The 13,277-nt window shown below is 42.3% G+C and overlaps 1 protein-coding gene across 1 annotated transcript in view; it reads left to right on the forward strand.

The window, feature by feature from the left end:
- Positions 1-13,277, forward strand: part of SORCS3 (sortilin related VPS10 domain containing receptor 3) — a 317,833-nt gene that overhangs the window by 156,705 nt on the left and 147,851 nt on the right. Inside the window, exon 3 of the mRNA XM_064464110.1 lies at positions 724-823. Coding sequence (XP_064320180.1) covers positions 724-823 — 100 coding nt within the window. The remainder of the gene's footprint in view (positions 1-723; positions 824-13,277) is intronic.

Consider the following 13,277-nt stretch of genomic DNA (forward strand, 5'->3'; position numbering starts at 1 on the left):
GCAAAGTGAGGTTTCAAACATGCCCACAAATGAGGAGGAGGAAGCTACAGAAAACCCTCTGTGACGAAGCAGCCCTTTTCCCCAGTCACGAATGGGTAATGCCACCCCCAGATCATCTGCTCCTCCGGGTGGGATTTGCTAGTGTAGGGGCCTGAATCTGTCTCTGTAACTCAGAAAAATTAAATGCCTGGCACAAAGTAGGATGGGGGTGACTGAGGACTCAAGATGCCAGTTTAGGCACATTTTTATCTAGACGTGAGTTCAGCTGTTACAATTCTGAGCCACATTTGGATCCCCATCTCCAAGTCAAAAATCAGCCTACTTAAATAAAACTGTTGTTGATGAGTTTAATTTGGATTCTTCTGTTGGGTTTGTCTGAAAAGAGAATTTGTGCTAAGGGTGCTGCTGAGATCAGAGTCCTCTTAAGTAGATATCGTTTGTGATCCCACACTGGCACATGAGAGCAGAGTCTGTCCCCAAAGTCCATCTTACTGGGTGCACCAGAGCTCCCCAGGTGCACAGGATCAGCTGATGCAGAGACAGACCCTGCCCCAAAGGACTCACGTTTTCTTTTCTGCTGGCCACCCTGAACGAAACACCAAAGCTTGAGTTTTAAGGGTAATAATGCTCAAGCTGTAACTGTGAGCAGCTGTTCACACAGTCATTTCATTCCCCTGAGCTCTAATAACTACATAAACTCTTTTTGTCTCCTCTTTTCTCCAGGTCAACAGACTATGGCACTACCTATGAAAAGCTAAATGACAAAGTAGGCCTGAAGACTGTGCTGAGCTACCTTTATGTCAGTCCCACTAACAAGAGGAAGGTAAGGGAGAGCTTTTGAGCTGGTAGCTATAGAAACAAAATTACAGCATTCTGTTCATTTTGAGAGGAATTTTGATCCTAAAGTGAAATCTGTTGGTAATTCACAAGAGCTTGAAGCTGCACTAGTGCAATTCCATGGAATACAGTAGAACTATGCCTATTTCACGTGTGATAGGGATGGAGCACTTAATCTCCTTATGAATGTGTTAAAGAAATAAAAGGCTTGCTTTTATTTGCTTCTGACTGTTGCACCTTTAAAGAAGCTGAACTCACACAAATGTTTCTGGGACTCTTGCTTACACTGGCTTTGGCTATTACACCTCTCCCTGCCTTCTCTATCTCCTCATTATTAGAAATACCGAGTAAAAGGCAACTATTTCTGCATTTGACTCTTTTCCCCTTTATGCTTTCCCTAGCTAGAAGTTGGAGGTAAAGATGTAAATGACATTTTCATTGGTTATATCATGTAAGGGGACTGAAAGCAGAATATGCCTGGGAGAGTGGGTGGGAGACATAAGATTTGATTTGAATGTGTAGGAGAGAAGATGAGGTCATAGCTTTCAAACCCCCTGCTCGCACTTCCCACGTGATGCAATTAGGGCTGCAGCTGGCTCACAAAACGCACCCAGGAGTTACTACTCGGTGCCTTTTTGGTTTAAAATTATTGCCTGTGTTGATTCAAGGGAGGTAGTGGGACAAAGACGCTTTCAGCTACCCACAGAAATCAATGTGGGAGGGCTGCAGCATGTAGCTAATTGCTGGCAGTTGAGTTGTGTTTGGATGGGGTGCAGCCTATTTGACTCGATCACTTCCAAACTGCCCATCTCCTGTCTCCATCGATAGGTTTCCAAACTAGTGTTTTGCTTCTTGTACTGTTCTTATTACTACTATTGTGTTTTCCATCACTGGTCAGTATACAGACGTTTCAGGACTGATGTTTATTTCAGTGTATGCAACCTTAATGCAGTCAAAGCTCTTATAACTATTGGCAGCAATATGTGTGTGTTTGAATGTATAGAGGAGAGGAAGAATGCAGCAGGCAGGGGTCAGCTTATATTTTTTTCTGATGCAGAAGTTGAATTATTGTGACAACTACCTTGACTTCTTTTTTCTGAGCAAAATGGAATGAAGATGTTTCGTAATGAGCTCTCCTGGCCTTCACACACCTCCCATACCCAATATGGTGGGCACTAAAGAGTTAATTCTTCTTCATTCTGTTTCCAAAGCAACTCTGCCCACCCAAAATCAGAGGCAATATGCTCCATTACAAATCCTACGTCACTGGTGTAAAGTCTCCCTTACAAATCGGAGTACTAGTGTATGTGATTATCTTTTAGCAATTTCTTAAGCTATCAAGCTTTACAAATTAGCAGTCTTTTCTCTCCTTTTTTATTTTTTAATTAATAACACCTATATTTCATCATATAGTGGCATGCAGACTTATCTTTTCCTGTTGTTTTCTTATTTCAGATGATAATTTTTTAAAATACTTTTTTTTACTTACATCTTAAGGTAATGATTTCTGGACCTATCTGCTTGTCTTCCCTCTTCTCATCCCTCTGAAATGGAGACATGAGCTGTAAGGAAAACCCATAGGAAAGCAGTTTCAGTGCTGGCTGCTGTGGGAACACCTTGTTTCCATTCTTCCTACCTCTGCTAAATATATGGGCACAGTTACTTTGCATGGCTAAACAGCTGGTTTGTCTGAGCCCGGAGCTTAGTGCTTTGTTGACCATCAAAGCAATTCCAAACACCTGTGCAGCATTTGCAAAATGTCTGAAGAAGGAGTCACTAGATTGGAGCATCTGGGATTTGTCAAATTCAATATCAGGTTTATTGTCCACTCACCCCTTACACATTCATGAGGTTGTGCACTGCAAAAAATGCGCTTGGGTTGTAATCTTCTCCAAGTCTCTCTGGGTGAATATTGTTACAGTGGCCTGCAGAGTAAGCAGCATGTTTTTGCTGAGCTCCTGAGGACAACTGCCAATAATGAATCACAAAGCAGTAGGTGAATCAATTGTGCCCCGGTAGAGAAAGTCCAGATCCCTTGTGTTTCGCCTCTAACAGCACAAGTGCTGGCTAGTTCACAATGCAGTGATCTCCGTGAGCCTCAAAAATAGGTCTTTGTTTGAGGCAGTAAATGGGGAGGGAGATACCAGAAGTAACACACATACACGAGGCCTGTGCACAAACAGTGAATCGTGCAGACCCTTTCCAGGCAAGATATTTTCTCCTGAGGCATTAGCTCCCAGGTACTGATTGGACCCTGCATGCCTCACAGCCTCTCTATTTTTGATGGGTTTGCACACTGTTGCTAGCCCTGTCTGCTCATTAGTGCTTAGAGGATTAGCAGTTACTTGGAGGAGGAGAAAAGCTTTCCATACATTCATTCCTAATTGATTTACTAGTGAGAAGGATAATTACCTCTCAGCTACCCTGCAGAACTACAGTGGGAATTACCTGTCAGATTTCTTTGAAGACCCAAAATGCCTCTCTTCAGCTGCTAAATAGGAATTATGCATTCAGCCAAATGCCAGTTATATAAACATCATTTACCTGAATTGTGGCATAACCCTGGGCTCAATTATGAGGCGAGAGGATTTAAATGCTGGCTTTTTTCTTTCTTCTTTTAAGAGAACAGTTTTTTGATTCTGATTTCTTTTTTGAGGCCAGAGTTGAAATGCAGAGCCTGAGCAGCTGGGTGAGGCTTTGCTACAACCCATGATCTGGGAGCCTGTGTCATTCCCTTTCTCCCTTGGTTCCAAGAAAGCCACACTGGATGCATGCCTTACCCTCCTGAATTACGGCACTCCAACACCCTTTTCTTACCAAGTGGAATCCTTTCTGGAAGAAAAATTGAGCTTAATGCAGAAATGATTTGGTGAAATTCTGGAACATGTGCTACAAGTAGAGGTCAGACTTGATGACCTAATGGCTCTTTAGGCCTTAAAGTATTTAGTTCTCTTTGAATTTGACTCTGTCTCCACAAAGGTAATCTCTGAGCATCTGCTATGTAACATTGATGGCAAAAGCAGGTCCCCAGGAGCTTCATGTATCGTTGGCCTCCCTCTTTTAAGCTAAAAACTTTTGTCTCCGCTTGGGTTATATATTTAGTCAATTTAGTCAGTTCTCTTTAGGCTTCCTTCTAAGCTGCCTCTGTGTGTGTCTCCCATCCCTAACGAGAGCCCCAGCAGGGTGTTCAATATTACCCTGTCTGTATTTGGTGTCCTGCTAGGTACTGAAATATCTTCCCTGACACAGCAAACTGGCAAATGCTGGAGCAGCCTAGAAGCAGCTGGTCCCACAGTCCTGCCCTTTGCTCCCTAGTGAAAAACATCAGTTACTAGTGCTTGTCAGTGGTCAAAATCACTGCGGAGAGATCATATCTTTGTGCCTGAAGAGGAAAGAGGCAGCTGAGAGAGGAAGAGGTGAAGAAACACAATCTCTGTGGTTATCATGGTGATAAATCCAGGACAACCTCAGTTCTCCCTGGACATCTCTTGGCTGTGCTGGTGTTCGGCACTTAGAGGCCAGGTTCACTCCATGGAAGTTCTTTAGTTTTGCACATTGCCACTGGGAGACATCATCTTTCCACATGCACAGAATTAACCAAGACACAGGGTTGCGTAGCCAAGACTGAGCTGAGGAGGCTTTGGCTGTGTCACCACGTGGTGCTGGGCAGAGGCAGGGCTGGGTCCCAGAGTACCTGCTCCCAGCTGCTGGCCCAACCTGCTGATGGCTGGTTTTGGAGCTGAGATGGGGGTGTCATTTTCCTAGAAATTACAAGGAGATATTTGGAAAATGTACTTTTCCATTCTGTAATTTGAGGTTTGCAGCTATAATTAAATCAATATAACAACAGATACCAAAGGAAGTTACCAAGAATACTTCTTCCCAGCTATGATCCCTCTTGCCTATCAAGTATCACCCCGGAGTGCTGACATAAGGAAGCAGTCAAGCAGGCTGCAGCCCTTTGTTAATCTGCAGCCTCTGGCTGCACTGGAGCAGAAATGCTTCCTGCCATGAGCCAGGACTACTTCATCTTCCTGTGGAGCAGTCTTACTGCTAACTCCCTTCTCCTAAGAGCCAACAAGCTCAGGGCTTCACACTTTGCAACTGTGTGCAGCCTCTGCTGCTGGGAGCTGAAACTGCCAGACTGTTCTCCTGGGCTGTTTCTTCTTTCACTTGCACACTAGGGACTTGTATTTGGATCAGGAAAATCTGCACTAAGTTCTCATCAATACTATGAAATTCCAGGTGATCATTAGACCTAGCAGTCAGGAAACTCTGAAGTCCTGGGGGCTATGGACTGGTGTTTTGAGCCCTGGTGAGAAGCCAAGTGCCTGCAGTTTTGAGACTTCCACCACCATGAAGATGCTTTAATAGGCAGAGTGTATTCCAGGACACATCTTCCCCTTCAGTGCATCTGCCCACCTCATTGTTTGCCTGAGAAGGCCATAGGAGAAGCATCTGCTTTGCCTGATTGACACATAGGTTGCAACAAGCCTGATAAGTCTGTGGTGAACTTCAGAAAGGAGAAATTTTCATATTTGTTTAGCGGCACCCCTCCCTTACAGATTTAGGGGCAGATGGTTGAGCGTTCTGGAAAGCTGAGGCTTGCAAAACACATAGCTTTGGCTTTTCTACCTCATAGCCTCTTGTCTGTCTTTAGGGATATGACAAAAGGCTGCTTACTCTCTGCTGGGCAGAGATCTCAGTTCCCTGCTGACCTTTAATTTAATGCTATATTTTGGGTGTTAGTTACATTTTACTAGAGGCGGATTTTCACAGCAGTCTGGGAATTAGAATTGTTTATTTCTTCCAAAGCACTGAGGAGAAAAAGTCTCTCCTATTTTAATAAGAACATTTCTCTTGACTTTTTAAATTCCCATTTTCTTTCTATCCCATTTTTTTCTTTTTGGTTGTTGAAAACTTACTGTTAGAAAATTAGATAATTAAAAAAAAAAAAACCAAACCAAAACAAAAAAAAAACCCAAAAGCAAAAAAACCCCACCCAAACCTGTGATTCTTTGCCTCACTTTTTGGACTTCAGAATAGCACCGTTTGGAGCTGAAGTGCTGTGACTCCCTGTGTTCTAGCATGGGTTGGTCTGCTGGGTAAGATCCCCTATCCTGAGAACGGAGGGATGCAAAGTCCTTCCAAAAGGTGCAGAAAGAAGATGAAAGCGGAAGTCCCATATATCTGCTCCTTTCAGGCACTGGGGTGCCATTTTGAGTCTCAAGGAATTGTTGTTGAACCCTAGATACCATGTATACTTTTTCCATGAAACGTTCTGTGAAGAGAACATGTTCTTGGTAAAGGTGGTGTTTAGTTGAAAACCCAGTTTTCACTATGAAACTTTTATCTTTACCCTTGGGATTCCTGTAGAGGTTGAGAGGATGGAGTTAAAAAGCATTTAAAAGAAAAAGAAGAGAGGTAAAAGGAAGAGAATGACAACTCTGGGAAAATCAAACCAAAAAGCACTCGCCTGTGTATAGTGTTGCTTAGATGAGATGTGGATAAATGGGAGGTCGTGATTGCATTTAAGATTTGGGGTGACAGTTCTGATGTCTTAGAAATGCCTTCCTTCATGAATTTGCTTTGCAACTCAATTGGATCTTTAGCTTTTCTCCCGTGCTGTTACCATCATTGTAGGTGATAACTTGAAGAATTAAAAGGTCTGTAGCCTTTTATGATGACTCTCTGCACAGAAATATCACCCAAGTGCAGGGATTGAAATGAGGATTCCCCCATTTTTCCCTTATACCAGAAGTGAAGCATCAGCGCTTTTATTTATAGATATTTATAGACCTTCTAGCTAAGGGATTTGGACAGTAGTTGCAAACAGCGTACAGCAGAAATAAAGTTAGAGTGCTCAGTTGAAGAGCTTTGAGAACATGGTTCTGCAGACTAGTTTCTTTCCCAGTTGTCATAGAGTCGAAATAGAGGGGCAGTCCAAATCACTGAAGCTATAAAAGCCAAAGGCATGCCACGCCTCTCATAGCGAGTCATGCCTTTGAACTTGGCCCATTAGAATCAGAAAGGTTTAGAGGTATTTGGAGAGTCAGAAGCTCTGAAAGCTATATCTAATTAGATTTGTTTGTTTCTGTGCAGCTTCTTGGGGATGAAGCGCAGCAATTGTTTATGAGCTGGCAGACAGCAATGCTGCGTTGCAGTTCAGGTTAATGAAGGAAGAAGTTAATTGTGACTGTAATATTGAAATTGCAGAGGAATGCATCTACCTGACTGGAAACTAGCTAGCACATTGGGAGTGACACCTCCTCTTACAGAAGTTGGAGATCCTAAATAAGCACAAGTCACTTTGACTTCCTCTCTATTTTTCTTGCTCACTTGGAGAGTAACTGAGAACAAACCCTGTCCTGGGCTTATGTATCTCCACAGGGAATTCCTCAGCTGTGATTGCAGCCTTAGGGCAGAACCATGGTCCAAATTGTTTTTGGTTTTGCCTTCATTTCTTAGTTCATTTGATCCCAAAGGGAATTCCACAGCATTTTGTTTTCTCCTTACTCATCAAATGTGTGATAGGCTGATGAGGCAGAGGTTCCAGCATGCACCTGATGCTTGCTAACCCAGCCTGAACTGAGCTGCCATCCTTCGCCACAGCTCCCATTAGTCATCTGCTGCTTTTTCCTAAGATTGCATCCCAAGCTATCGGTGAGGAACTGGGCTCTGGAGTTTCCTAAAGCCATTTGGCAGATGGAAGTTTTTTTGGACCCTTTTTTCCTTATTATGCTGACACTGTGATAAACAGCATGTGCTGCAAGCTGGCACTTGCTGGTGTGATCTCAGAGAACATGTTTGTAACACAAAGGCAATGGGGATGAGTTAGAGCCACAGGGCAGGAGTGATAGAACTATTTGTTTCTACTGTCATTTATCCCTAATCTTTCCCTTCAGCCCAAGGAAATACAGTTTCTAAATAGCTCTTGGTTTTGCAGCTGCCATTAACAGGGCCTAAATTACCTGAGCTGCGAATGGAGTTGTAACCGTCTGTTTGTGCACCCTTTCTCTGGACCTGTTGAGCTGCGTATGACGTTCCTGTGCCTCTCAGCACTCCAAAAACCATGCCACCCAGTCCAGAACCTAAGTGAGCAGAACCTGCCTACTGCTGTACAGGAAAGGCTGTAGCTCTGAAACACAGTGTCTGAGTTAGCTGAGCTCAGGTTCATCTGCTCTGGTTATACCAGTGGGTTGTACAAATGTGACTGCGATCTGGGTAATGTGACAGTGTATTCTGTGTTGTAAATACACTTCAGGGACCGTCACTGTCAGTCTCCAAAACTGACAATTTAAATAGGGGAATAAAGCTGGAAATGAAGAAGTAATATTTTTCTTCACTTACGGATGAAGCAAAGATGATTTCCTTAAGGTCACCCACAACATCCATGGCAGAGTCAGAGGATATGCGACATGATGTGTTTTATGAACAAGGTTCAGTCTTGTGAGTTCTTGTGCATGAGATTCTCTCTACTTGTCTGATTAATTCAGCTTTAGTTTGTCACCTGAGAAAAGAGAGAATTTTTCTAAATGTTTGCAGAACCATGACCTGAAACTGTGTGAAAGAGATCTCTTGAGTTACACATGTGTCATAATACTTGGAGAAGAGAACTTGAGGAATTTATTATTTTGGAGGGATTTTTATTTTCTCTTGAATTCAGGAAAGTCACATTTTCTCTGTAGGTTTATCTGAACTTTCCTGTGTAAGAAATATTTTTCCCCAATGCTGGATGACTTAGATTATTAGCATTTTAGACATGGTTCAAGATAAATGAATGGAAGATGTTGAGATGTAAAGGTAGCAGTATTCTAATAACATTTACATTTTAAAATATAGGGTCTTTTTCAGTGTGCCCAAATAGGTTTGGCTGGGTCTTTTTTTAGAATTCTTATTATTACTACTCTATTCGGGGATTGTTCCTCCTTGAGGATCTTTGTAGTCAAGGGGCTCCTCTGAAAGAATACTCTGCCCTGCTGCAGCCTGGAACTGTGGGGCTTGGCATGTCAGATGCCCCACTGGGCCCTGACCTGACCTGTAGGTTCCTGTATGTAAAGAAAGAACAAACTACTATCTGTTTGTTTGCAGATTTTCATTTTACTACATCTTACCTGACATAAATCATAGAGATAAATGGAGGTCATATAGCATCTGTTGGCTGGGATGCGACCATTTATCAGCACAGACAGCACAGAATTGGGACTCAAGCCTATGAAAGATCCCAAATGGAAGTTTTCCCCTCTTATACAGAGACAGTCTGATCATTGTACTCCAGGGAAGGATGTCCCTTGGTATGTAAGAACATGAAAACTGGAGATTGTTGGGGCCTTTTCAGTTAATTCTCTGAAAAAAAACAGGTCCATTAAAAAAAAAAAACCAACAACAAACAAAAACCCCCAAACCCCAGTGAGCCTCACCCACAGATCATCAGCTGTTTCTAAAAAGAAACACAATTGAGATAATTTTAAAAATGCTCACATATGGCTTTATTTAATGGGGGTGGAGGGGAGATGGTTAGAAGAGAGATGGGTATCTGTTTCTGTTTATACCTGTCTTAAAGATAGTACCTTGAAAGCCATCGTTTCAGTGTTCATGAAGAAAAAGTAGTTCATGTATTATAAAATTCCAGAATTAGGGTTGCTTGTACGTGCCTTTATGCATCTGCATTTCATGTCTTTGTACTTATGCATTCGAAGAGCTTTTACTTGAATTTTTTCATAGGTTTCACTTAACACACATTTGGTTAGTGATGAGGTAAGTATTGAAAGTAAATGGAAGCCTAATGCAGAATTTAATTAATAAAGATAGGGAATAAAATGAAGGCTAAGTTGGCTTTATGAAAAATGTTTTGTTAAATAAATGTCATTTTAGTCTTCACAGATATTGCAAGTTTGGTTGATAAAACTAACCATGTAGACACAAGATGTTTAAGTTAAATAAGAAATAAGCAGTCAGACACCTGCTATGTTGTTTATCCACCAAGGACTGGACTGTGATCCTGAAATCCCTGCTTTAGGTGCTGCATGGGCCTTTGCGAAAAAAGTTGGCCACTTGAATGAAAGCAGGCACAGATTTTAGGGGAAGACAAATCAAAATTCAAAACCTTTGGACTTGACTTATTCACCATGCATGCTTCCCTGAGGTTGCTTTGTGTGCAAAAACCGAGTGGGCGAGCAGTGTTTGTTTGGCACTGTTTGTGGTGGTAAATGTAGGTATCTACTACTTTAAACATAAAATTCCCAGCCCCATCATCCTAAAAAAACCTAAGATTGGTTGAGGAGGGTATCACTGCACTTCATTTTCTACTAGAGTGTCTGGAGAGTCAGACTGCGTTCAAAAAACTTGTAGATGTGGCACTTCAGGGCATGGTTTAGGAGACATGGTATTGTTGCATTGACAGTTGGACTTGATGGTCCTAGGTGTCTTTTCCAACCTTAATGATTCTGTGATTGTGAGGGGGAAGGATGGGAGAAACCCAAGCAACTATATCAGCTTTGTTCTCCTAGGACTAGCAAATAATATTTTGGGGGAAATAGGCCAGTAATCAGGTAAGACTTACCTTGGCAGGATACTGGTGTACATCTATGACAGGGCTGCCTTGTCTGGCTTCCAGAAGTCAGTCCACCTCTCCTGGTGCTCTCTCTGCCTGCTTCACCTTGTATTGATAGAGTCAGCGCCCTACAGAGCCTTAGGGATGGTACAAGGTTGTAAAGAGAAGAGATGGGTAAAACTGGAAAGGTCACATCCACATTTAGATCTGGACTTCCCAGACTTGTCTGCCAGTATTTAATAAAGTGGTAGTTTGCTCTAATTTAGCTAGTGAGTGTCAAAGGACAGATCAGAAGTTATAATATCCACTAAAATAAAGCTGCAATTTTGCTACTTAGCATGGCCATTGCTTTTATGAAGCAGGGAGAGCAGACCTGTGTGAGCTTTCAGTGTCCTGCCTTGGTTACAGGGACAAAGAAGGACTATCAGGACGCATCACCTTGTAAGGGGCTGGCTGTCCTTAACACCCAGCCTGTCTGCAGGGCAGGCACAGCTGCAGATCCTGATGTAGGGCAGGTTTATGAGACTTCCTTCCTTTCTTCACCCTCCCTAGTTCTCTATGAAACATGGCCATCTCTTTTACTGCTGCAGCTCTGATAATATATTAATTTATGAAGTATGAAAAATGAGGTAGTTTTGAATTAACGAGGAGGGGAATGGTGCTTCACAGACAGCAGGATAATCAATCAATAATAATGAGTCAGCATGTCCTGTTATTAAAAAGGAGGAAAAATAATAGAATGGGTGGAGAGCAGCTCCTCGAAAAGGGGCAGGTAGGTCCTTTTGAAGACTGCATAATGCTCTGACCTTGATTTTTTGTGATATGACCTGGTTCATCAGGACACCGTTAATTTTCTTTAAGGAAAATCACCACCCTGCCAACCCGAACCCTCAAACCCAACAATCTGTTGAAAAATGTCATCTTATTTCATTCTTTCCCAATGTGAAGAATAAAGAAATCCAGCATTTCTCATTGAGTGAATTCTCATTTTTAGTAGACTAGCTTAGCAGCATCTGCAGGGTACATGCTGGCAGCTGAAGGGTCAGGACACTGCCTCACCTTCTGCTATATAGGCACATCTGCCTCTTTCAGTGTAAGTGCAGTAACTTTGCAGCTCTGATGTGATCAACTCTCATCACAAAATGCTTTATCCCAGGCAGCACTGTGAATCCTTTTGCCAATTGATTCCTAAACCAAAGTGTCAGGGCTGTGCTGCAGATAAAGCCTTTGTCCCCTTTTCCAATTCCTTTACTTCTTAAACTAGTTCTTCAGGACACTGCAGCGACCAGGGCTCATGTATGTGCATGGAAGGGTATGGAAAGGAAAGTATGTGATTTTTCCCAAGGCTGCGAGGTAGCAGTGACCCTGCTGGAATGGGACATCCCAGCTGTTTCACAGTTGCTGGGGCAGCCACTCACCTTCATGGTGTGTAATCACAGACAAGACTTCTACCATAAACCTGCAAGGACTGTATCATTGGAAGATAATTTTGCAAATGTAATGGAAAATGTCAAATCCAGTGAGCTGGTATTTGTTAATCCTGAACCTTCCCATATATGAGGATCTCCAGAACCTGAGTTAACGTGTGGAGCTTGCAACCACAGTGGATATCTTAGAGCTAAGTGCTACTGTGCAAAGCACTGCAATGCCATTGTGTTTTGTAACTTTAATTTTTGTGGGCCTCAGCCTTCCATCCAGAAAATGGATAGACCTCCTACCTTCTTGGCTTCCTCTAGCGGGGCGATATTAGGAAGTGAAGTACATTAGGGACAGTGAGGGACATGAATAATAGTTGCCAGGTAAGTAAATTGAGATAGATCATTAGCATTTGGATGTGAACATTGATAAAGCTGACTGTTGTGTATGTTCTCTCTGCAATCTGACTAAAAAGCAGAAAAATAAAGTGTGTAAGCAGAGGAGAAGCAATGATGCATTTAAAATTGTATTCACGTTTAATGGCCTCAAGGGAGATACATAATACAATTTCTATTTTTCTAAAGAGTCATGAAACACTCTACTGTCCTCAAATGAAATAGACTGCTGTATACAGGCTGCAAAAGTTTACCCCCATGAGTAACTATCCATGCACATCTCTCTGTTTTCTGTAATGGGGCAACTACTGTGAGTAAACTTATTCCCACGTGTAAAGTGTTCTCCCAAGTGAGACCTATAATCAGAGGAGTGTTTTTATATAAATGGTATTCTCAGTTCCAGCAGCTGTGGTGCACACAGCCTCTCCTTACGGATAACATTATTTTCTGTAACTATTTCTGCTTACATGGTAAGTTACCATAATGGTGAAAATTACTTTGTAGTTCTATGGAGAATAGTACAACCATGCATTTACTCAAATAACATATAATTAGAACAGTGAACACTGCTTTTCTCTTTTTGTACACACAGTTTGTGATCAGAGCTGTTCTGTGTCACTAGAAAAAGCTGGTCACCACAAACCCATGTGTCAGATGTTGCAACAGTCATGGATTTGATATGTAGAAACAAGAAAAGTAAAAAGGCATCGTGCAGAACTATGCTATGCAGAAATACCAGGCTCCAGAGTAAAGCATAACATAGACCAGAAGCTTTAGATTTCTTTTCTTCTGATTTGGTGTCTGTTTTCCCTGTGGAACCACTGGTTGTTGCCTAAGGTAACCAGTTGGGGTTCCTTCTGCTTCTGGTACAGGCCCAGTCATAGAAGTGCTGGTCAAACTGCATATATGCAAAACCAGCCATAAATGGTGATGCTTGTAACCCATTTGGCAATTCATACAGGGGAACTATGCATGAACATGCTGTGACATTGAAAAACCTTTGGCAAAATAGCTGAACACCATGCAGCACCAAAGTGGCCTCAGGAAGGTGGGATTGCTGTGGCAGAGGACTTTGC

The sequence above is a fragment of the Phalacrocorax carbo genome, chromosome 12 (genome assembly GCF_963921805.1).
Source record: "Phalacrocorax carbo chromosome 12, bPhaCar2.1, whole genome shotgun sequence".
NCBI lineage: Eukaryota > Metazoa > Chordata > Aves > Suliformes > Phalacrocoracidae > Phalacrocorax > Phalacrocorax carbo.